This window comes from Neofelis nebulosa, chromosome 8 (genome assembly GCF_028018385.1).
Source record: "Neofelis nebulosa isolate mNeoNeb1 chromosome 8, mNeoNeb1.pri, whole genome shotgun sequence".
NCBI lineage: Eukaryota > Metazoa > Chordata > Mammalia > Carnivora > Felidae > Neofelis > Neofelis nebulosa.
Genome location: NC_080789.1, coordinates 129,049,563 through 129,074,294, shown reverse-complemented (window position 1 = coordinate 129,074,294; position 24,732 = coordinate 129,049,563). Strand labels below are relative to the sequence as shown.

Here is a 24,732-nt window from a genome sequence, read left to right as displayed (position 1 = left end):
ATAAACGTTAAAAAAAAATTTTTTTTTTAAATCTCTAATGAATTGCACCCGTGTAGAGGAAAATACAGTAAGAGGTTTTATACACACTGACACGCAGATATGGAGAAACAGACAAAAAAGGAGTCAGTCACTTACCAGCTTGGCTATAATGAGTGCGTCACTCATGAGGTCCAGCAGGGGCGTCTCGGTGTGAATGTTGTAGAAGGAGTAGGCAGCTTTGAGGCTCTTGTGAGCAGGGTGGTGCATGACTGTGGAGGGGAGTGTGTAGAAGCTCAGGAAGTCAGTTAGTTTACCACTGGAGTTCTAAAGGACAAAGGTAAGTCAGGTAAATACCTCCTTCCTTGAACACGCTGCATCCGTGCATTTAAGCGAACTTTTTGATTTCTGACTTGTACGGGAACTTTATGAAAAAAGGCAGCACCTCCTACGTCTCTGTCAGCAGTCTGGGTTTGGGGGGCCCTTAGGGTATGTTGGGTAGAGCCTGAGAAGCAGCATGGAGTTAGACCCTACTTAGCCTAGTGCTGGCTGGCAATTTGCCTAACCTTCTTAAGAAGCAGAATGTTCTAACAGGAAAGTTTCCCTTAGCTTGACTAATGAGTCTCCCTAGACCCTTGGAACAGAGATGAAAGCAGATTCACTGTTTTTGCAGAAACAAGAGCTCCAGGGACCGGAAGGCCATCTTTCCCAACTAAAAGATACTGTATCAATCTAACATCTTCTTGGCACAGAGCAAGAATTTTATCAGCTTAAAGTGAGGTCAACAGAGTGTAGCAGCTGTTTTGAGAAGCTTGTGAAAGGCAGACACACCTGTGAATCTGAAGCAACCAAAAATCAAAAGGGACCCAAACAATGGTCTTGATTTCACCATCCCTGGTATACCTTTTAATATAAAAAGCTAGCCAGTATTGTTTGGGTTGTTTACATTAGCTCTGGTGGCCTATGCGGATGGCATACAATTCAAACTGTGATATGCCTGAATTATACACAGCTGAAGAGACTAGACAACACATATGTTCTTGCTAGTATTTCTTTTGGCAGAAAATTCCATAAGGGATATACTGTTTTTCTTAATGCTTCTGATATACGAAACCGGTTTTCGGACATTAAGAAACTAACCATGTTTTGCTAAAGTGATTCTCTACTGCTCTCTATTAGCAGCTAGCTCAATATTCAAGTTGAATTAAAGACCTCAATTTTCAGCTTTAATAAGGACTTCCACTTGAAAAACAAAACTCACTCGATGGGCTCAATAGTGGAGTGGAGATGACAGAGGACAGAAATCACTGCCCTTGAGGAATTCAGTAGAATGTACCCAGTATGAAAAAATAACAGAGAAAATAGACTGGGGAAAAAGAAAAAAAAAAAAAAGAATTAAGTCTCAGGGATCTGTGGGAGAACGACAAAAGACCCAACAATCCTATCAGGAGAGTCCCACAAGAAATCAAAGAAAAAGAAAAAAATGTGAGCTACAAAAGCAGAAGAAATAATGACTGAAAAGATTCCCAGATTTGGCAAAACACACACAATAGATTCAAGAAGCTGAGCGAATCTTAACAGGAAAAACCCAAAGAAATCCACTCCAAGATGGATCCTAATTACAGTTCTGAAAACTAAAGACAAAGAAAAGTCCTGAAAGTAGCCACAGAGAAATGAGACATTACCAAGGAGAATACCATTACATTACCATTACCTTACATTACCATAACCAAGAGATTCACATTACAGCAGGTTCCTCATCAGAAGCCACAGAGGCAGGAGGAATGCACATCATTTATAAGTGCTGGAAGAAAAGAACGATCAACCATGAATTCTGCTTTTGGTGAAACTACCCTTCAGGAATGAAGGAGAAATAAGGACATTCTAGGACAAATGAAAACTAAAAGAATTTGCTGCTAGTAGACCTACCTTTAAGACTGGCCAAAGGACATTCTCCAAATAGAAATGAAATAATAACAGAAGGAATCTTAGTGCATCAGGAAGTAAGAAGGAACAACAGAGCGGAAATCCTGGTACATGCTGTAAACTATGCCTCTCCTCATGAGTTTTATAAATCGACTTGATGACTGAAACACAAGTTGTAAAACCATCTGATACTCAAGACAATATTTAAAAGTCAAAAAGATGGAGAGCCTGGTGGCTCAGCCAATTGAGTGTCCGGCTCTTGGTTTTGGCTCAGGTCATGATCTCACGGTTTCAGGAGTTTGAATTCCTGCATGGGGTTCCATGCTGGCACAGTGGAACCAGCTTGGGATTCTCTGTCTCCCTCTTGCTCTGCCCCTCCCTCAACTCGCACTGTCCCTGTCTGTCTCAAAATAAATAAACTTAAAAAGAAAGTCAGGATAAAGAGATCTGATGGAAGTAATGTCACTTGAAGTGGTAAAATGTTGATTGTTGAGACCAGTTGCCTGTGATAAGTCACACACACACACACAGACATGCCCACAGCGACCATCATGCAACCTATATAAATATGCTCAAATGCACCATAAATACATCAAGATTAGTCCTAAAGAAATGTTCAAGTAATCCACAGGAAGGCAAGGAAGAGAAACAGAGGAATAAGAACCAGAAGAAACAAATGGAGAACAAATAATAAAATGGTAGACTTAAGCTTGAACACATCAGTAATTATCAAACGTAGATGATCTAAATACACCAATGAAAAGACTGGCAGAGTGGATAAAGAAACATGGCTCAGTGACATGCTGTTTTTAAGAAACTCACTTCAAATTCAATGATGTGGGTAAGCTGAAAGTTAAAAGGCTATATGAGACATACCGTATAAACATTAATTTGAAAACAGGAGTGACTATATTAACACCCAATCAAGTAGACTTCACAGCAAAGAAAGTTACCTCAAACAAAGAGGGATATTACATGTTGATAAAAATACTGATCCCCTGAGAAGACAGAAAGGTCCTAAGTGTATATGTACCAAACAAGACCATCAAAATACATCAAGAAAAACTGAGAGAGCTGGAAGGAGAAATGGGCAAAATACGAAGTTATAGTCGGGGACTTTCACACTCCTCTCATCAACTGACAGAACTGCTGGCAAGAAAACCATCAAGAAGCAGAAAATCTGAATAATAACAAAAGGATCTAAATGGCATACAGAGAACAAACACTCCACCTCAAAAGAGCAGAATACACATTTCACACACATTCACCAAGATAGACCACATGGGCCTAAAACAAACCTCAAGAACCTTAATAGAGCTGAAATCATACAAAGTGTCTTATCCAACCATAATAGAATGAAACTAGAAATCAATAGGAAATCTCTGAGCGTGTCAAAGTTGAACAGAATTCTAAATAGTCCGTGGCTCAACGAGGAAGTTCCAAAAGAAATTTAAAAATATACATAGAACCAAACGAAAATGAAAATACGACACATTAAAATACTAGGATGAAGCTAGAGCAGTGGAGGGAGGGACACTTAGAGAACTACGTGCTTACACGTAACAAGGAAAGGCCTCAGTAATCTAAGTCCATCCCTCAAGGGACAAGACAAGAAAGAGTATGATAAGCCCAAAGAAAGCAAAAGGAAGGAAATAATAAATATAAGATCAGAAATCAATGACACCAAACATAGGAAAACAGAGAAAAATCAATAAAACAAAAGTCTTGTTCTTTGTGGAAAAAAGTCAATTACAGTTGATTTGGTGCAAACATAAAAAAAGAAGACACAAATGTATCAGTATCAGGAATGTAATAAGCATTATCACTATGGATCCTGTAGCCATTAGAAGGACGTGAGAATAATGAAACAACTTTACTCTTATCAACTTGAAAATTTAGAATTATAAAATGCTGATAAAATAAAATTGAAAAGATTAAAATAGAGACATATCATGTCTATGGACTGGAAGACCTGTCAGTTCTCCCCAAATTAATTTATAGGTTAATGCATTCTTATCAGAATCCCAGCAAGGTATTCTGTAGACAAAGACAAGCTTATTCTACAATTTATGAAGGAAAGGTCAAGGAAATAGATCAAAATAATTGACAAAGAAGAATAAAGTGGGATGAATCACTCTGCCTCATATCAAGGCTTCTACAGAGCTATGGTAATTAAGACAGGGTGGCAGGAACAGACACCACAGATCAATGGAACAGAAGAGAGAACCCAGAAATAGAGCACAATTCGAGTATTATTATTCAACACATGCAAAAACTTTTAGAAACCAAGATGATAGTTAAAAAAAAAAAAAAGGCAAAGTATATGACCAGCATACAGATGGCTAACAGACGATGTTCAAATTCATCAGTAATAAGAACAGATTAAAAACAAACCATGTGATATCCATCAGACCAACCTAAATTTAAAGTCTGATAAAACCAAGTGTTAGTGAGGATGTGCAGAAAGAGGAACTCTCATCCGCTGCTAAGAGATACTTTGGTGAGCTGTCTGGCAATCTCTAGTGATGGTTAAAGACGTGTCTGACCCTTAGACTCTGCAGTTAGAGTTCTGAGTATGCATCCTAGGGCAGCAGTTCTCAAAATGTGGTCTGTGAACACCTGTGGGTGCCCGAGACCCTTCCAGAAGCCCGTGAAATCAAAACGATTTTCGTAACAGCACTAAGAAGTTCTATGCCTTCTTCACCGTGTGGACATGGGCACTGAGGATGCAGAAACGATGGCGGTGCAGCTCCCCGTGCCCCAGCACAATACAAGGCAGTGGCACCAAGCTGTACGGTGGTCATTTTACTCTTCACCGCCACCCCCTCGTGATTAAAAAGAAGCTTCACTGAAGCATGTCCGTGACTAAAGAATTATTAATTGTATTAGCTCTCGACCCTTAAGAACTCATCCTTCTAACATCCTGTGTGACGGCCTGGAAGGAAGCAACATCTAGCCCTTCTGCGTCTGGAAACACAAAGGTTGTCTCAAAGAAAGCCCGAAGGTATAGAGTTTGGAAGATGTGTAACTCAGCGAACCAATTATTTCCCAAATGACCAATCTATGACATTACAAACTCATACACTGGTGAAAGAATGATCAAAGCACAAGACGCACCAGTGGGTTTTAATCTAACAGAATATGAGCCGTTCATTAACATGCTTTCAGATAGAGAATATTCAAAATGATTTGAACAGGCTATTAAAATACTCATTCTTTCCCTTCTCTTCAATACTTCCTGTGAAGGATTTTTCCCCACATGCTTCAGCCAAAAGAGCACATCACAATAGATGGGATGCAGAAGCAGCTGGGAGGACCCAGCTCTCTTCTAGTAAATCGGATGTTAGAGAGATTTGCAGAAATACAAAACGTACCATTCTTAATTTTGTTGCTTTGGAAAATAGGTGTTTTTCATGAAAATCATGTTATTTAGGTAACATGTTTATTCTTGTCCTATTGTTATTAAATAGTATACATATATTTCAATTATTTATTGTTTTTTAAACTAAGATACAACTGACACATAACATAATATGACTTTCAAGTGTACAAGGTACTAACTCAATATTTGTATATACTGCAAAATGATCACAGTAAGTTAAAATCCATCACCGCATGCAGTAATAATTGTTTTTTCTTATGATAAGAACTTTTAAGATCTACTCTCTTAGCTCCTTTCAAATATATTGACACTATGCTGTATATTACATCCTCACGACTTATTTTATTAACTGGAAGTTTATAGCTTTTGACCCTCTTCAACCCACCCCCTACTCTGGGCAGCCACCAAGCTGTTTCCTGCATCTGTCAGGTGTTTTTGTTTTTGTTTTGGATTCTACATAGAAGTGAGAACATACAGTATTTGGCTTTCTCTATCTGCTTTATAAAATAATACACATTTTTGTTTCAACTTTCAATGTAATAAATACCTGTAAATATTATCCCTAGAAATAAAAGAAAAATAAAAACAAACAAACAAAAAATTGGGTCCTCAATAATTCTTGAGTCAAGAAGTCCTGACATCAAAAACTTTGAGAACTGCTGACCTGGAGAAACTTACACAAGTGCATAAAGATCTGAGTATCGAGATGTCCACTCCAGCGCGGTTTTCAGAAATAAAAGCTTGCTGTTCTCCAGAAAGGTCCTTTGAATTCACCCTGTCCATTTTCGCCGCTTCTGCCCTCACTTGGCTGTCATCCCCTATCCGGACCGATGCCCGACAGGGCTGGCAACACACTTCCGGCTCAAGGCTCGCAACTGAACGGGTGAGTAGGCCACCACCAGGACTTCTAACTGCCGCCTCACTTCTCCTCTCCTCCAGGTACTTACCAGATTAAATCTCAACTTTCCAACCTAATCCCATGTCACCCAAAAGAGGTTCTAAGTGAAACGTCATTTGGACAACAAATTCCAAGCTTTAAAAAAAAGGGGGGGAGGGGAGGGCTTAGAAAGCATCATGTTAAATCTGTCTAACCAATCAACAGAAGATCCAGACTGTCACTTTTCCTTCCTGAACAAGGGTTTCTTTCCTTCCTTTCCTGAACAAGGGTTAAGTGGCTGAGTTTGGCCATCTCAACCAAAAAGCAGTTCAGTTAAGCCAGTTTTGTGAAACAAAAGGGTATTAAACTTTGGAGTGTATGTCAGCCAAACTGGCATTTTCAAAACTGGGTAAAGCAACTGATCACACAGGGACCAACAGAAGAGCATCCTAATTTCCCATTAACAACTAGTAAAAATGTGCTCTACTCCAGGAATGGAAACTGTAAGAAGAAAGTCTGGTTCTATCAGGGTGAGCAGAAATCTGGTCTAGAAGCAGAGACACAAGAGAAAGAAGGAAAGGGAGGGGGGGCATTCTTTGATTCTTCCAGCAAACAGACCTGACCAGATGGTGTTTTCACACTTCTCTGTACTATCTTATCACCTCATCTTTACCTCCACTACAAACGTGTCGATAATGTGCTCCTGGGGGAGGAACCAGTGAGCTATGTCCTCTTCATCCATCACCGGGGCGAGATGAAACTGCTTCAGGTAAGTGTTGGTTAAGTCGCGAACCGCCTTGATGTCTCTCGGTTCCATTGGCCTCAAGCCTGAAGTCTTGGTGGCCTTGTTGCAGTAAAAACAAAACAAATTGGGAAGTTTAAATAGAAGAGGAATAAAAGGCCAGCTGTCTCGGCGTCACCTGGGAGCTTGTCAGAACTGCTGAGTGCTGCGCACCACCCCCACCACCTGCACGGCTCAGAATCTGCAATTTAACAAGATTCCCTGGTGATCTGTATACACATTCAAGTTTGAGAAGCACTGACTGAGAATATACGTTCGACGGCGTATACTGTTCCCTCTGTCCGTGTGCCTGCTCTTTGGTCAGTACTGCCCGTGACAATACTGCTCAAAGTCAAAGGGAACACTACAAGCTGATCCGCGTTCCAGAGCCGCGACTTTTAACAGCTCACATCACAGGGCAGAACGATCTTATCAGCATGTGTTCTAGAATACTGTGCTTTAAAACTGCCCTGACATGTTGAAAATGCAGATGAAAACAGTTAAGAGTCTTACTTTATTCAATAGCCTGCGAAAAGGCTGTTGGAATTTTGTTCTTATGAGCAACAAAAATGAAATAAAAGTAAATCATGTTGGTCAGAATGGGAAGGGAGAGCGTTTTAACAGTCAGCTATTTTCTAAAGGGGAATGGCGAGCGGCCGAGTACTGGCCCTGGCCTCTCATGCCATCTTTTGATTAAAAGGTGATCAGAGCAGGCAACTGAATCCATCATTCCAGAGCATCACGATTTCTGTGAGGAACAGAATTAACCTAAAGGTCCGAACAGGTCACCATGTGGATTTGTTCAACTGCTTGTCTCCAAGAGTTCCAGACATCACTTAGCTCCCTAGGAACTGCCTGGACACCAGGACACTTGAGCCTAGAAGTGGGAAAACCCACTACATGTGCTTGTTTGTACAAAATATTAAAAATATTAAAACAGTTTCATTTGCCCAGTTAACTTTTCTTTTAGAAACAGTGGGCACATTAAAAAAATATTTTTAACGTTTTTATTTATTTTTGAGAGATAGACAAAGCATGAGCAGGGGAGGGGTAGAGAGAGAGGGAGACACAAAATCCAAAGCAGGCTCCAGGCTCCAAGCTGTCAGCACAAAGCCCATCACGGGGCTCAAACCCACGAACCGTAAGATCATGACCTGAGCTGAAGTCAGTTGCTTAACCGACTGAGCCACCCAGGTGCCCCTAAATAGGGGGTACATTTTAACCAATAAGTAACTATATATAAATACTGCTAGTCTACCTTTCCTATTCTAAGTTATTTTTAAATACTTTAAAATTAAATACTGCCTCTAAAATTACATCATTACAGTTCCTGCATGCCCTAGTCTAGAAGGACAGGAGAAGCCGATGGTGGAAAATAGGTTTTCATCCTGAGTGCTGGCTCTGATCCATCTCAGTGGCTGTGCTGAGGTTTCTAAGGGTCCATGACAAACAATGCTGACTGATTACTGATTAGTGGGATTGAGCAATTTGTTCTTTGTATTTACAGACCGAATGTCCTTACTATGTGCCATTCTGTTATGATTCATGTAATCTATGAAGACACAGGAATGCAGCTAAAATACAGTGTAATCGTCTAAACTGAGAGAATGTAAGTCCTTAACACTGTAGAGAACTCATGTGGCCTTTCTGTGGAGCACAAAGCGAAAGGATGGGAAATCTCCAGGTCCTAGCTTCCAACGAACGCTTAACCCCTCAAGCAGGCAGGGCAATAACAGCCCGAATGTGTGCTGAATGAATGCATGAATGAATAAATTCCTACGTTTTGTACCACAATCATTTACCTAGTAAGCTGTGGTGAAGGCTGCACACAGGGAAAAAAGTCACTGTCTGCTCTGCAAAGATGAGATTTCTTTGCCTGGCACTTATGCGTAAGCCTGGCATAAATTCTTTTCTTCTTTTGTTTCCCCTGAACCAATTTTAGTGTTTGGTAGCATTTCTATACTGCAGATTCACGGGAAGATGGAACCCATGTGATTTCCAAATACTGTTAAATGTAATCAATGCATATATATATTTTTAGATAGTTTTATTTATTTTTGAGAGAAAGATAGAGACGCACAGGGGAGGGGCAGAGATGGGGGGAGGGTGGGGGGAGACACAGAATCCAAAGCAGGCTCCAGGCTCCGAGCTGTCACAGCACAGAGACCAATGTGGGGCGCGAACTATGAACTGCGAGATCATGACCTGAGCTGAAGTCAGATGCTTAACTGACTGAGCCACCCAGGTGCCCCTAATCAATGTATATTTCTCCATGCTAACAGGAAAACTAAAATATATATACAAAGAATGTATATTTTTATTTTTTTGAAGTTTATTTATTTATTTTGAGAGAGACAGAGCACGCACAAGTTGGGGAAGGGCAGAAAGAGAGAGAGAGAGAATCCCAAGTGGGTGCAGAGCCCGATGTGGGGCTTGAACTCACAAACTGCAAGATCATGACCTGAGCCCAAGTCGGATGCTTACTGGATTGAGCCACCCAGGAGCCCCTAGAAAGAATGTATTTTAAAAAGTCATTTAAAAAGATGATTTTCTTCCATGACGATGACCTTGATAAATTTTTAAGCAGCCTGCTCAACATTAAACTGCTTTTTCTTTTGCTACTGGTTCAGTAACAAGATCGAGCGATTAGATTCACTAATGAAAGCAACAGGATACATGCATCTGTTAAGCAGACATTCAGAAATGAAGAAAAAGCTTGCCAGCTTCTTCCTAGACCAGAACATTCTTCTGCAGGACAATTCTCATTCACTGAATATTTATACTGCAAAATCACTAAAATCAACATCTTTTGCCCGGCAGACATCTTTAAAGCAGCAGTTCCCAAATATTTTTGTCTGAAACCCCTTTACCCTCTTAAAAATTGAATATTCCCAGAAAGTTTTGCTTATGTGGGTTCTATCTACCTATATCTATCATACTAGAAATTCAAACAGAGAAAATTTTACAACAAAACAATACTGGAGCACACATTCCATACGACCACTGGTAGACTTCACAGCACATCTGCAGGACAATTTCAGCGAAAAATGCATTTTATGTTTCAATGTTACTACAAAAATAGTGTTGACATCACAGACTCCTCTACAACAGACTCGAGGACTTCCAGGGTCCCAGGACTGCACTTCGAGAAGTGTTGACTCAGGTCTCCAAAGGTGAGAATAAGGGGTGTAGAACTGAGAATGGAAAACTCAGGGAAACAGTGTTTGGGCAAACAGGCAGAGAGAATGTATATGCACTGGGCAATTTGTAAGCACTTCAAGTGCTTTTATGCAGAATTTTTTTTTTTTTTTTAAAGGAACATCAGACAGTATCAGCTATAAGAAAAATGCAAGGGGAGCCTGGGTGGCTCAGTCAGTTAAGCGACTCTTGGTTTCAGCTCAGGTCATGCGATCTCACAGTTTGTGCCTCACATTGGGCTCTGCACTGATGGCATGGAGCCTGCTTGGGATTCTCTCCTTCCCTCTCTCTCTGACCCTCTCTTGCTCACACTCTGTCTCAAAATAAATAAATAAGCATTAAAAAAAAAAAAAAAAAGGCAAGATCCCAGAAAACAGAGGAAGAATATTTATTTTTGCTGGCTCATAATGGCCATGTGTCTCAGTCCCTAAACTTGCTTCTAACATCATAAAGTCACACACTCTCCAAAACATCTACAGAAGCAAGAAATAAACTTTAAACTGTGAAATAAACCCTCAAGTTATAGCTGTGGTCCTCAGAAAGAGGGGGGGAGAACGCTAAGCCTGGATAAAAAATGATTAAGTTTAGGCATAACCCAAAACAGTAAGGTGGTCATGTTTCGGAGAATTCAATAAAAAACAAAGACATTTCTAGTGACTGAGAAAATCCAACGTTTCATAAGCAAACTCTGTGGTCTCAATCAGACTTACTTTCCCAGGGTCCAACTAACATGCATCATTCGGACTCTGTTCACTGAAATATGTGTAAAATCTGCTTATCAGTACATCAGAGAAAAAAGGCTCAGCACTCTATTAAGAAACAGAAGCTGTGTTGTTCTCTGTCGAGCTATGTGGTGTAAACTGTCTTAGAGCCAAGATTCCAGAGCAGAGATGGAAGCAGTGATTACGGTTATTGGCTTTAAAAAGGCAGCAGGAGGGTGCTAAATGGCAAAGAACGCTTCTGTGGCTACTGAAGGCAGAACACTGGGTCTCAGGACGTCTTCCTAAGTGTGTCCTGCCAGCAGCACCGAGGGGGGACACTGGGACATTAACCTGCCTCCAGTGTTTTGCCTACATTTAAGTGCCTTCACCTTTAGGAGCACTGACCAAAAAAAAAAAAATATCCGACAGCAAACATAAAACCAAGCCAACGTTTACAGGGCAGGGACAGGCTTGGCCCCAGCATCTCAGAGAGCAGAGGTCACGGCATGGGCCTGTGCGGTTCTCTCCCACCTAGGAGACTCTGGGCCAAGCAATTTCATTGCTCTCTTCCGTGAAACCGGGCGAACGCCCCGCCCCTCTCTGACTGTTCCGAGTAAGAAATGAGGCCGTGGACACGCGGTGTCTATCTAGTACCGCGCTTGCCATAACAACCTAGCTCCTGTGTTAAGAACTCCACGAATACGACAAATAAGACATGAAGCGGAAACAGTAATGACGAATCGGAAGATGAGACTGACCCAGAGCAAAAGGTGTATTCAGGAAGGTTCTTCTTACACGCCATGGTACAAAAATGTTCTTAAATCACACGACTGCTTAAAATCACCCACCTGGGCCCCTAGGAGGGGCGGCCGTGGTGTGGTAAGCACTGCAGTATCCAGCTGCCGCTGCTGCTTTTTAAGATTTTAGTTTTAAACCCTATGACCTAGCAAATGCACTACTAGGTATTTATCCAAAGGATACAAAATTCCTGACTTGACAGGGCACACGTACCCCAGTGTTTACAGCAGCATTCTCAACAATAGCCAAATTACGGAAAGGGCCCAAATGTCCATCAACTGACAAGTGGATGAATGAGATGTGGTGTAAACGTGTACACACACACACACACACACACACTCACACTCACACACGAGTATTACTTGGCAATGAAAAAGAATGAAATCTTGCCATTTGCAACGTGGATGGAACTAGAATGTATTATGCTAAGCGAAATAAGTCAGTCAGAAAAAGACCGATATCCTCTGATTTCACTCATGTGTAATTTAAGAACCAAGATGGATGAATATAGGGGAAAAGAAAGAAAAATAAGAAAAAAGAGACGGAGGCAAACCGTAAGAAACTCTTAAATACAGAGAACAAACTGAGGGTTGCTGGAGGGGAGATGGGTGGCGGATGGGCCAAACGGGTGACAGGCATTAAGGAGGTCACTCGCTGGATTGAGCACTGGGTGTTGTATGTAAGAGATGAATCACCGCATTCTATTCCTGAAACCAACACTACACTATGTTAACTAACTTGAATTTAAATAAATAATTTTTTTTTAAAAAGATTTCATTTTTAAGTAATCTCTGTACCCTACGGGGGGGGGCTCAGACTCACAACCCCGGGACCAAGAGTCGCATGCTCCACCGACTGAGCCCGCCAGGTGCCCCAGCACTGTCCAGCAGGCCCTCAAGAGGCAGACCCTCAGGTGGCTGCCATGGGCACCTTCCAGTTTTCTACTATCTGTACTCTCACCTCTTCTGCCCTCCTTTCCGTCATTATCTTACTCTCCCTTTTCCTCTCCTTCCCTATAACGGGATGCAGGGAGGGAGACTGACACACACACCAGAGAGCTCCCGCCCGGACCCTGTCGACCATCCTTTCCTGTGTGTGCCTGTGCTCCAGTGACGGCAGGTAGGGACGCCCGACGGGACCGGGCCATGCCGCCCCCCGGGGGCGTCAGAGGTGACGGAAGCGGGAGCTCAGGGGTCTAACAGGTGAAACGCGGGTGTCTGGGGTGCGCACCCCGAGTCCCCACCGGTCGGTGACGGGCCCGTGTCGACCTGCACGGGCCTCCATCTTCTCACAGGAAAATGCAGACGAGGCACACCAGCTTCACAAGGCTGTCGTGAGAACACAGCGAACGACATGCGTGACAGCACTCTGTCAACTTCAATTTACTGGGAAAAAACAAGAACAAAAACCCAGTGCCTGACCAGTCAGTGACTTGTTACCAGCTTGTTAGAACTGTTACCTGAGTTGATCGATTTTTGTGTAAAAACGTAAAGGACGAAGGACAAAAGTCAAAAATCCTCTTACCAGCTCAGATTCCAATCACCCTGAAAAAAACCCGATGAGAGGTATTAAAACTCCTTCTACAACCGATACGTAAGCAGGCACTTTCCTTACACACGAGCTGGACGGCTTTGGATTCAGAAAAATGAAATTCGGGGAGACCACCACAGCACAGCACGAGCCCCCCGTGAAAACTGTAGGCACGCCTGTGGGTTTCCAACTCCAACGCCCGGACGGCGGAGTCTTTCTAACAGCTGGAAGGAGGACGCTGACGACAGCCGGTGCCCGCAGAGGGGGTGTTTCGTCTTAGCTGTGTGCTGTGCTCACGGCCGCCTGCGCCTCTACGTGACTCTGTCCCTCTCGGGTCACTCCAGGTCTCGGCGGCTGGCTTCAAAAGAATCCTGGCCAGTAAACATTAGCTGTCATGTTGACAGTGTGACATCTTTGAAGGTCTTCCTACTTCTGCAGTTCGGTGCGTGCATCTCCACACGCGGGCCCACCCTCCCTTCTGCCGCTCCAGCCCCGGGGCATGTGGACCCTCCCCTGTCCTGTTGCTGCAGTTTTTATCTTCCTCTCTTCTGATCTATGTTTCCTCTCCCATCATGGCCTCAGAGGAGGTGAGTTAATTGGCTTGCGCCCCACTCTCTACAAAAACAGTTAAGACAAGGGAAGAAGAGGCCTTCTGATCCTTCTGCCATGTTGCGAAGCCTGGAATGATGATCTTGGTATCTCTGGCGATTGGTTTCCTTCACCTCCCTCCGGTTTTGTCCTTATGAAATTCTGCTTAAGGTCAGAAATTAGTTGATTCCTGTCTGTCATCAGAAAAAATACATCAAGGGGCACCTGGGCGGCTCAGCTGGTTAAGCGTCTGACTCTTGGTTTCAGCTCAGGTCACAATCTCACGGTTCACGGGTTCAAGCCCCGCTTCGGGCTCTGAGCTGACAGCACGGAGCCTGCTTGTGATTCTCTCTCTCTCTCTCTCTCTCTCTCTCTCTCTCTCTCTCTCTGCTGCTCCCCTGCTTGCTCTCTCTCAAAATAAATAAGCATAAAAACAAAACAAAACAAAATACACCAATTCGTGTGGCAACTACTGATTACATGTACTTGGTAAACACGCAATGGCCAAATGACAAAAGGAACTAGGGTCTACTGAACCCAGAAAGGCCACTACAGACAGCTGAAGCCCTCCCAATCTCCCAATCAAGCTAAAATATTCACTGAACTACTTTCTAACAACCCAAAAGAAAGAACAGCTCTGATGAAATCAAAACTTCAAATGAAAAGATCCCATCTGTGATGGACAGATTCCAAGATGGCCCCCAAGTGATGCCACCTCCTGGTGTTCACACCCCTGTGCTCCTCCTGAGTGTGGGTGGGACCTGTGACTCACTTCTAAACAGTGAAATACAGCAACGGTGGTTGGCTGTCACTTTCATGAACGACTACATAAGGTTCTAATTTCCATCTTGCTAGCAGATTCAATCTGTAGACTCTCTCTCCCTCACTGGCTTGGATGGAGCAAGCTGCCATGTTGTCAGCTGCTGCCCTATGGGGAAGCCCATCTGGCAAAGAACTGAGGGAGGCCTCTGACTGGCAGCCAGCAAGGAATTAAAAGCCCTCGGTCCCACCGTCTGCAAAAACTCAAGCCTGCTAACAGCCATGTGAGTTGGAAGTGGACCCCAGTCAAATTTTCAGATGAGACCCAGCCCTGGCTGGTACCTTGAGAGAACTTCACGAGAGACCCTGAGGCAGAGGCCTCGGGCAAGCTGGGCTTTGACTCCCGACCCACAGAACTTGGGAAATTATAAATGTATGTTTTAAACTGCTAAACTGGGGCCCCCGGATGGCTCAGTTGGTTAAGCATCCAACTCTTGATTTCAGCTCTGGTCATGATCTCACGGTCATGAGACTGAGCCCTGCGTCAGGCTCTGCACTGGGCATGGAGACTGCTTAAGACTCTCTCTCTCTGCCCCTCACTAGCACTTTCTCTCTCAAAAAATAAATAAAATAAAATAAACTGCTAAACTTGCAGCAATTTGTTACACAGCAGTAGAAAATTAATACACCATCCAAGCCCCAAATAAGGCAACACTAGTAAGCACGTTTAACTTTTCCCCTATTAAAAGACAACTTACCATGTTGAGAATTTGCTAGTTTAAAAAGATAATTTAATGAAATACTATTTCCTCTCCTTGGCCTCTCCTCTAAGCCTTATTCCTTAGTTCCTTTGTGTTAAGACAGCATCAGAAGCCTCAACTTTTCTTTCTTTTTATGTAACAGATGGTAAACACTCAAAATTTCAAAACTTACATGTCTTGAGTTCAATCCCATCCAACCACAAACTGAAGACTTAAAAAGCCTTAAACAAAACAAAATAAAACCCTGGTATATTCAAATAAGCTCCCTGATTTTCCTCACCCAGAATTCTAAAAAGCTACATATTCACCTCCTCAAACACATGAGCCAGTTTTTAAGACTCTTGCAAATAATCTTTTTCTACATTAAAAGCTTTAGCTGTTACAGCTTCGAAAAACTCCAGAACATTCTTACTTACATCCGGAAGTCTGTAGAGCTTCATTGTTCTCTGTAAAGTCATATTTCTACTCAAGTGAGAAAATTTCACTTCTACCAATTTTCTGGGGTTTAGCGACCGATGCCAGTATCTGGAATACAACGAAGGTTTTAAAATCTCATCGATTTTCCAACTCTACCAGCTTTTACTCTTTGTCTCAGCTCAGTCATCACAGAGGCATTTAACGAACACCCTTGCTGCCCCCTGTGCAGTGTTGGATGCTGGCCCTGTTCTTGTATAATTAGCTTGCTTTTTTTACATCTAAAACATGTCCTGCTTTCCAGTTACATTCCTTTGTAGTTTGTGACCTTTCATCTCTGCCAGTAAAGAGCTATCATAAAACTGTAAGATAAAGTTAAAAATGCCCGGTCTGCAAGTATTTAACGACCACTGCTGATTCTACAGAAAGCAAACTAAGAAGTTCTAAAAACATATGAAAACATCCCCTCTAAATGAGTAGCCGTTGCTTTCATATCACGCACATCAAAGAAAACAACTTCCTGAGAAACGACCTTGAGTTTCTTAAGTGATTCCAGTTTAGACGGATGATTTGTATTAAGACCTACCTGTGAAGTACATAACTAATTGAATGGGAGACAAGTCATTTTACAGTTTCACATTTTTTACTGTTTAGTGGAAACTTCATCTTATTTGAGTCAAAAACAGTCAAGGGAGAGAAACTCCTTCCGATGCTTCACGAACAGGTTAGTCAAGGGAGAAATCTGATAAACCATTTTCTCCCTGGATTAACCTCTGAAAGCGTGATGAGAACAGATGAACTCCTAAAAAGAGCTTAAGCTCTTCCTGCTCTTAGCAAGCAAGTCTGTTTGGGCTTCTCAACTGGTGTTTACCAAACTTCTGGAACAGTTCCTGAGAGCAGTGCAGAACAACGCGTAAATCTAAGCGTTTGGAAGGAAGAAAAATGGGAGTACTCTGGACATTTGAATTTCGAGACCACGGTGCCCTGGGTTCCCCAAGGTAGGGGCAGCACTAGTCTTTCCAACAGAAGAGACGCAGGAATACAGAACCGGCACTGTTAGCAGGAAAATGTTAAAACCTCTTTTTATCGCCAAGTGGCTGTATGGTAGAATGGAAAGAACACTGGTCTCAGTGGTGCTTGGGTCTGGTCTCCACCTCTGCTACCAAACCAGCTACAAAAGAACAGGTAAGGCACAGTTTCCCGGTTACATGGGAGAATACTACTGGTAGCCACACGGCGGGAGGGAGGCAAGATTCAAGGTGAGCGCGTGGCACTATTACCTGCATGTGGCCACTGGCTTGGGAAGAACCACTCCAGCGGTATAAACGGCCTGAAAAATACCTTCCAGGTTTACTCTTCTGGTTATTTCTCGAATTAACACTGGGGCTACCCGCTTTGATCTCAATTTCTTATGAACACAAAGAAAGTTGATTTCTACCATCTTCTTCACACTAAGAAAGATGTCAAAAAGTAGAGCAAACATAAGACGAAAATGGTTTTAAAAACAAGACAACTCCCATAAAATTGCAAAGAATAAGAAACCGAGAGACCTCCTTCAACAGAATATTAAAGAAAAACAGCCCGTCGTTCAGACATTTCACAAACTCCGATTGATACTCTATTCCCCATATATCCCCTGCCAAAATAACTATCACTATAGGCCACGGAGACCCAGACCCCCTTGTCCTGAAGACATTGGAGGACTCTGATCTTTTGTAAGTTTTCACTTTAGAAAGTGGATAAGATGTACCTCCAAGTTTCTACATCTGTTTTTCCTGTAATGTATGCAATGAGGACAAGAACGGGGTCACCCAGATGCAGGATCTGGTAAGATGTTGCACTGGAATCCAATGCAATTCCTAGGTCCCCAACAGGTACCTTGGCCAGACAGAAGCTGGTAATTTTCTGAGCTACGGTAAACCTTTCAGGGCTTCAAAGCCCATTTCCTGCGCTGGTTCTAGATACACGGGCATTTCATTTGGCACCAAGATACCTTGACATCAAAAGTTTTTGAGCAGCAAATCAAGGAACCCAGTACAATGAAAGGTAAACAGACCTGTTATGGATTAGCTCTCTGACTTTCTGGGCTAAAGACCGGAGCAAAAACACAACATAGTTATCCAATGGATAAAAAGATTTTTCAAAAATCTCTCCTAAAATTTATTAAGAGAATTTTTTTTCTCTAGAAATAAGTATGAAATACCTATTTATATCTTTATTCAGACACACACATAAAACATCTGAGTGTGTGGGGTGCCTGGGTGGCTCAGTCGGTTAAGCATCTGACTTTGGGTCAGGGCATGATCTTGAGGTTCTCAAATTCGAGCTCCGCATCGGGTTCTGTGCTGACAGTTCAGCACCTGGAGTCTGCTTTAGGATCTGTGACTCCCTCTCTCTTGGCCCCTCCCCTACTCAAACTCTCTCAAAAAATAAATGTTATAAAAAAAATTAAAAACAAAAAACATAACATCAGGGTGTCTGCATGTATGAGACTGAGAGGCAGAGACACAGAGCTGCCCTTTTTTTGTTGTTCACGGTCCAGTTTTCTTTGATTAAATCAACTTTATCTTTTTGAGCAGTTCCAGGTTGGGCAAAACTGAGCAGAAAGCAGAGTTCCCGTAACCCCCTGCCCCCACCGTAAACAATCTGCATGAGTAATTTCAAAAGCCCACTGGAACTGCAATTCTGGAAAAGTAACACATCAAAACTGACACGGACGAGCTTTAATACGTACCTGTCATAAATCCGAATGTTTGCCGGGATGGCACTGATGAACCCCACTAGCTTTTTGTTCGAAGACACTCTGACCCCACAGTGCCACTGAAGGAGCCAGCCCGGGGGACGCAGAGCCCTGAAGTCCATGCAGGCAAGGGAGACAGGTGCCAGTTAGTGTCCCGGGACCCGGGGAGAGACGGAGACACGCGGTCCCGACCGCCCGCGCCCGGGGCCGCCGCTCGTGGCGCCAGCGACACTCACCAGAGCAGGAACTCGGGCGAGTAGTCGAACCGGAACATGCTCTCCTCGTCTTCCACGTAATTCTCATTTAACAGCGTGTACAACTCCTTGAGCTGCAAGATCAAGTGAGCGTCCTTTCTATGGCGCTCGGAACCATCTCGGAAGCAATTTGTGCGAAGGCAGGTGCTGAACGGAAGGCCTGTACTCACCACGTCGGCATTACCCAGATCTAAAGTGTCCCACATGAAACCCTGCGGCAGGGAATACGGCTCCCGACGCACGTTGTCCTTATCCGCTTCGATGGCACCGTGCGAGGTTATCACTTCATCTGGAGAGGGACACAGAGAGAGAAAGGCAGAAGGACAGAATATTCAACGACAAAGTATTCGAATGACCCAAAATGGTCCGTTCCGTAAAACGACACCATTTTTAGGGGCCTGGGGTGGAATATAATCTTTGAAACCATGCTACCGTTCAGCCACTTCTGGAGTGACAACAGGGCAGCTGGGTAGTGGAGAAGGGCTGCTATCTCACCAATTAAATAAGAGGAGAAATTCTTTGTCATGCAGTGACAAGGTGTTTATTATGAAATGACAGGGACTTCTGAGCCTCAACCCCCAGATTACAGAGCCCCCACACAGCACAGCTTGGAGTCGGTGTCCTCTTACTCTGCATTTCAAAAACCTGTTGCGGGGGAGGGAAGGGCTGCAGTGACCTCTGACCCCTCCCAGCAAAATCTACAACCAATTTCAGGACTGTTCACTGCTCTCCGCCTGGAATGTTGCCACTACAGCCAAAGTCATAAACGTCGCTAGCGATTTCCACAAAGGCGCCCTTTCCAGGTTCCTTCCCCACGGCTTCCCAATGCAACTGGAAGAGAACCCGGGCTCTTCCTGTGGCTGACGTCCACCTGGCCGCCCACCTGGCCTGGCTCTCCAGATCCATCCTCAGGGACCACCCTCAGGCTCATGGCTCACGGCTTCCCTCCCTCTGCACGTGAGGCCCTTCTCCTGCTCACCACATGGCTGGCAGCTTGAGTGTTTTCAGATAGAAGCTTACACATCGCTTTCCCCACAGCATCTTTCCCTGACTAAAGCTTTTTCCTGCCTGGAGGATGCTCTCCCTCCACCCCCACCTGGCCACCACTTTCACCGTTCTCTCCCATCACTGTTTCTCCGGTACGTTGCCCACGGCATTTAATATGGACACTCGACAAATAACTGATAAATCTTACTCAGCTGTCAAAAAGAAAGAAACCTTGCCATCTGTGACAACATGGATGGACCCTGAAGGCATCATGGGAAGGGAAGTAAGTCAGAGAGAGAAAGACAAATACCGTATGATTTCACTTATATGTGGAACCTAAAAACCAAAAATTCTCAACTCACAGACACAGATTGGTGGTTGTTGGGGGGTGGGGGGGGGGGTGCGTGAAATGGGTGAAGGGGGGTCAAAGGTACAAACTTCCAGTTATAAAAACAAGTTCATTTTGGGGATGTCATGTACAGCCCGTGATTTATTTGGAAGTTGCTATGAGAGATCTTAAAAGTTCTTACTATAAGAAAAAGAAAAACTGTAACTTTGTGTGGTAACGGATGATAACCAGACCCGCTGTGGGGGTCATTTTACAATGTATGCAAACACCCTATCGTTATGTTGTACACCTGAAACTAAAACAATGCTATATGTCAATTATACTCCAATGAATAAACAAACAGAACCGGAAGGAAAACAAGGAACAAATACCTGCTGAATTAATGACCCTCAGGTACAGGTTCTTGGCATCACCTTTTTAGGGGTGGAAGCCACAGGATCTGTACCAGCTACAAGGGGTTTCGTTTTCTCTTTCTAACCCCTGCCTTTGTCACATCCCTCTTTATATCCGCTCCACCAGCTCACCCCCCCTATGAATACCTGAGGCTCCATCAAGCCAGTCTGAGTGGTCAGGTTCTCAGCTGCTCCCTTAGAGTCCCTCCAGGACCTCTGCTTAGAGTCAGGCTACAGGAGGCTTTCTTGTCCCCCGGGGCACTGACCTAAAAACCACCAACAGCTTGCCAAGCAGCACTCAGCTGAACCCAAAACATTCAGTCAATAGACCTACACTGCTTTAGCTAACGGTCCCTCGATTCAATGGCATTTAAAATCCTGTAAATTCATGCTAGAGTCTCCCTCCACTACCAAATACATTTATTTCTAGAGCCTGAAAGAAAAGACCAGTGAGGATAACTGCTTTCTTCTATCTTTCACACTCCAAATCCCGTGCTTTTTAACATGTGTGGCTGCAAGACGAGCGGTAACTTTAAAAAGTGTGAAAACCACTATTTGAAGGCACAGACGATTGTTCCCCGATTTTTATACGACAAAACTGGTTATTTGTACGTCAGTGAACTATTATGAGATCTGGATGACACGTAACCCTTTACCTGACACAGATGCTGGAAGCTGAACAATCAAGAAGGAAAAACACAGAAATAATTATCATCTATCTTCATATGAGGATAACAGTAAGCAGTGGGTTTAGCTTTTTATGCAGTTAAAACAATTTTAGTGCATTTATATCATCACCCTTTTTACTGTGAAAAGAGAACACTTCAAATGATGTTTATGGACACGTAACAGGAGAAAGTCAGAGCGATGCCCGCTGCCCGAGGGGCCCCTGGAGACCTCCCGAGGGGCCCCGTCCCCTCGCTGTGCTGCCATGTTCTCCCACTGCTAACAGTTAACACCGGTGGTGAGTGTGCAGAATCCTCTTGTTAAGAGGCATAACATTTTCCATTTCAATTAGGTTGAATAGGGCAAATTTCCTGTGTCTTTTGGAATAACTGAGATGTGAGATGGCTAAAAATTTATGTACAGGGAAAACTCTTCCGTGAAGCTTAAAACCAAAACTGGTTCTGAGACTGTCTTTTATATATATATGTATTTTATTTTTTAGGTTTTTTTTAACTTTTTTTATTTTGGGGGAGAGAGAGAGAGGGCATGCAAACAGTGGAGGGGCTCAGAGAGAGACTCTCAAGCAGGCTCCACACTGTCAGTGAGGAGCCCGATGTGGGTCTCGAGCTCACGAACCGTGAGATCATGACTAAGCCGAAACCAAGAGTTGGACGCTTAAACAACCGAATCACCCAGGCGCTCCCTTTTACACATTTTTAAAAATATACGAATGTTTCAAGTGAGAAACCTGGGTTTTTTTATAGGAAGAGGAATGCGACTCTAAAACTGTTTCTGCTGAAAGCCAATATCACTACGCAATATTTATATTTTAAAGAAAAATATGACTTTTGTGTAAATTTCTAATCTGTGACATAAGGCAAATATGTTATAAGTGAAGTTCCTTTTGTGTTTTTTGTTTGTTGTCAACCCAGCTGTGTTTTGGGGCGGGGGAAGGGGGGGGCACGGAAAAGGCAGAAAAGCTTACTTAATTTGGGTACCGGCTGGGTGTCCCAAAACTGGTATCTGTGTTTGGCAGCCTCATCAATGTTCCTGGCGGGGCCCTGGCATGCGGACAACAGCTCCATTGCTCTCTGGATATCCTGCAACTTCTGCATTGGAATGGTGGGATTCTATAACAGCAAAGACACACAGACACAAAGATGAGGAAGCTTACGTGGCTCCAAAACCTGGGCCAGACACGTGTGTATCTGCCCTGGAGACTACAACACCAAAAACACAATCTTCCTCTAAGCCTGGTCAGGGTCTTGGGCTCAAGCACTAACGCACTAAAACAGAAGTGAACGCATTATGTTAAAGATCACAACAGCTCTGTAGCTTTAATGGGGCTTTGCCGGTTTTGGAAATCTGAGGTAAAGCCAACCACCCGCTGGCTTCAGGGTCCCACCTGGCTGCGAGGAGGGGTCGTCACCATCACTCATCTGGAAGGAGCGGCAGGGAGGAGTGACACACACGCATGAGTCACTGCCCTACAGCAGCCAGTCAGGCACACCCTTGGTGTCACTGTTAGGGTTAATGCTCGGCAGCAGCAATGTGGGGACAAAGGAAAGGACTGCTAGGATGCAAACCAGGCAGAAAAGGGAAATTTTAGTTCAAAAAAAAAAAAAAGGAAAAAGAAGACAGAAAGAACTGTGAATTGAGTGCTAAGCTGGGAAGGAAGTTAATCAAGAAAGAAAAATCTCACTGCGAATGCCTTCCTCCTGGACCACCCCCTGCCCTCTCCCAGCCCCGATCCTCCCCCAGAGACAAAACCTTCCAAAGAGCAGTTTCTTCCGAGAGTTTAGCTCTTTGGCAACCACAGCCTGTTTTCCCCAACCCAAGTGTTGGAAACTAACCTTTTTAAGTAAAACATATTCTCAGTCTGGAAAAATGAACGTATCTTTAAATTCTAAGGTTCCTTCCTCGAAGCCAACATTCCTCTTATCTCTGAAGATTCCCAGCTCTTTTTTTTAATCCCTCAAATAATGCAATTCCACATGGAAAATGAGACTATTCCTAAAATGAGAGCACGCAGTGCTGAATAGTAAAATCACGGAGTTTTTTCAATACACAAAATGATTAGTTTTAGAACTTTGATGCCACACGAAGAATGCTCTTCATGTAGTTCAGAAGTGGTTGACGAGAATTTCAGAGCCCTTCGGTTTTCCTGTATGTCAACACACCATGGGCACCAAGGAGAGGCACCATCGACACTCGCTGGTTTATTAACAGTGGCTCTGGACTTCTGTTCAACTTTGAATCTGAGGTCTGTGGTCTGGAGTTGATCCTTTGACTTGGGAAGCTATACCCATGTGCCACAGTACAAAACAGGGTTTATTTAACACAGACTGCCCTGTCTTTGATTTGTCACTGGGTTTGCTTAGGGTTCTTGCCACTACAATAACTCAAGGAAACAAAGTGCTGGAGTCTAACCAGAGATGGGTTGAGGTCAGTATCGTCTCCACTTCTAAGTCCAACGGCATCACCCAGGACTGCCACAATTCTGTAAGCTGTTTATCTGGTATTTTCATAAAGGTCTAAGTCACGAAGATCAGATTTCAATTACACATATTAACTTGAAAAAAATACTTTGGCTAGTCCCATTTATTGTATTTTTAGATTTCTCTTGCTCTGGTCTCTTCTGAACCTCCAACATAAGAGGGACTGATTGCCAGCAAAATGAAATTTACATGCATTTGAACCCCCAACAAAGCAGTCTCTTTGAAGACCTATAATTTAACCAGGAACTCAGAGCACAGCATATTTCAACCAGTAATGCTTGAACACGCACCCGTTTATCTTTTTAAAAGCAAATTTGAACCTACACAGTGCCTGCACTGAATCTGTCATGCGAATTTTTCTTTCCTAATTTTGGAGTTAAATTCTCAATCCCTAACATACCAAACTCAAGCAGTTTTGCGGCCGACATGAATCAGCATCTTTGCTCCAAAGGAGCCAATCCTATCTCAGCTCCATAAAGACCTCAGAGTGGTGTCAACCCTACCTCATTAGCCTCATCAGGTTGACTAGCAGTCTTTCCACAAAATGACCATTCATGAAATATTTATATCTGAATGCTCACTATTTTAAGTGCTTTCTTAAAGTAGATACAAGTGAGCACAATTTTCAAATCCATGGTCATAAAGCAGCAAGGAAAATTCAGCTATGATATTTTCTTCTTTTTTTTAATATGATTTATTGTCAAGTTAGCTAACCTACAGTGTATACAGTGTGCTCTTGGCTTTGGGGGTTGATTCCCATGATTCATCGCTTACATACAACACCCAGTGCTCATCCCTAGCTATGATATATTCTTAAAACTATCCATCCACCTTCCACACAGCAGCACCACCTAAGGGGAAACGATTTGGTGTTAGGGGAGGTGAGGATGTGTATCAACCCCATGTTAGCTTCCCGCTACCATATCCCTACGTCGGGCACACCTCTTTTCCTCGGTGGAATATTAAATACCAACAGTGCCCTTTATTTTCTCAATTTAGTACCCTGGAAAAATGTCCAGGCCCTCCACCACTAAGACGTCTAAAGAATCCAGACAAATACCATCTTATTCTGGCCCTTGAGTGCAGAGGAGGGCATGTCCGAAACACCACCCGCTGTAATTTACAGGGTTATCCAGAGCCAGCATCTAGTGTAAG

The 24,732-nt window shown here is 43.3% G+C and overlaps 1 protein-coding gene across 4 annotated transcripts in view; it reads right to left on the bottom strand.

Annotated features, from left to right (window-relative positions):
* Positions 1-24,732, bottom strand: part of NMT2 (N-myristoyltransferase 2) — a 75,655-nt gene that overhangs the window by 4,582 nt on the left and 46,341 nt on the right. For 2 of the 4 annotated variants that reach the window (XM_058681830.1, XM_058681831.1), the window contains 8 exons: positions 22,065-22,209; positions 18,856-18,974; positions 18,668-18,759; positions 18,426-18,542; positions 16,972-17,142; positions 15,694-15,802; positions 6,835-7,005; positions 136-303 (listed from right to left, as the gene is read on the bottom strand). In XM_058681830.1, coding sequence (XP_058537813.1) covers positions 136-303; positions 6,835-7,005; positions 15,694-15,802; positions 16,972-17,142; positions 18,426-18,542; positions 18,668-18,759; positions 18,856-18,974; positions 22,065-22,209 — 1,092 coding nt within the window. The remainder of the gene's footprint in view (positions 1-135; positions 304-6,834; positions 7,006-15,693; positions 15,803-16,971; positions 17,143-18,425; positions 18,543-18,667; positions 18,760-18,855; positions 18,975-22,064; positions 22,210-24,732) is intronic. The other 2 variants (XM_058681834.1, XM_058681832.1) reach the window with 2 other exon arrangements.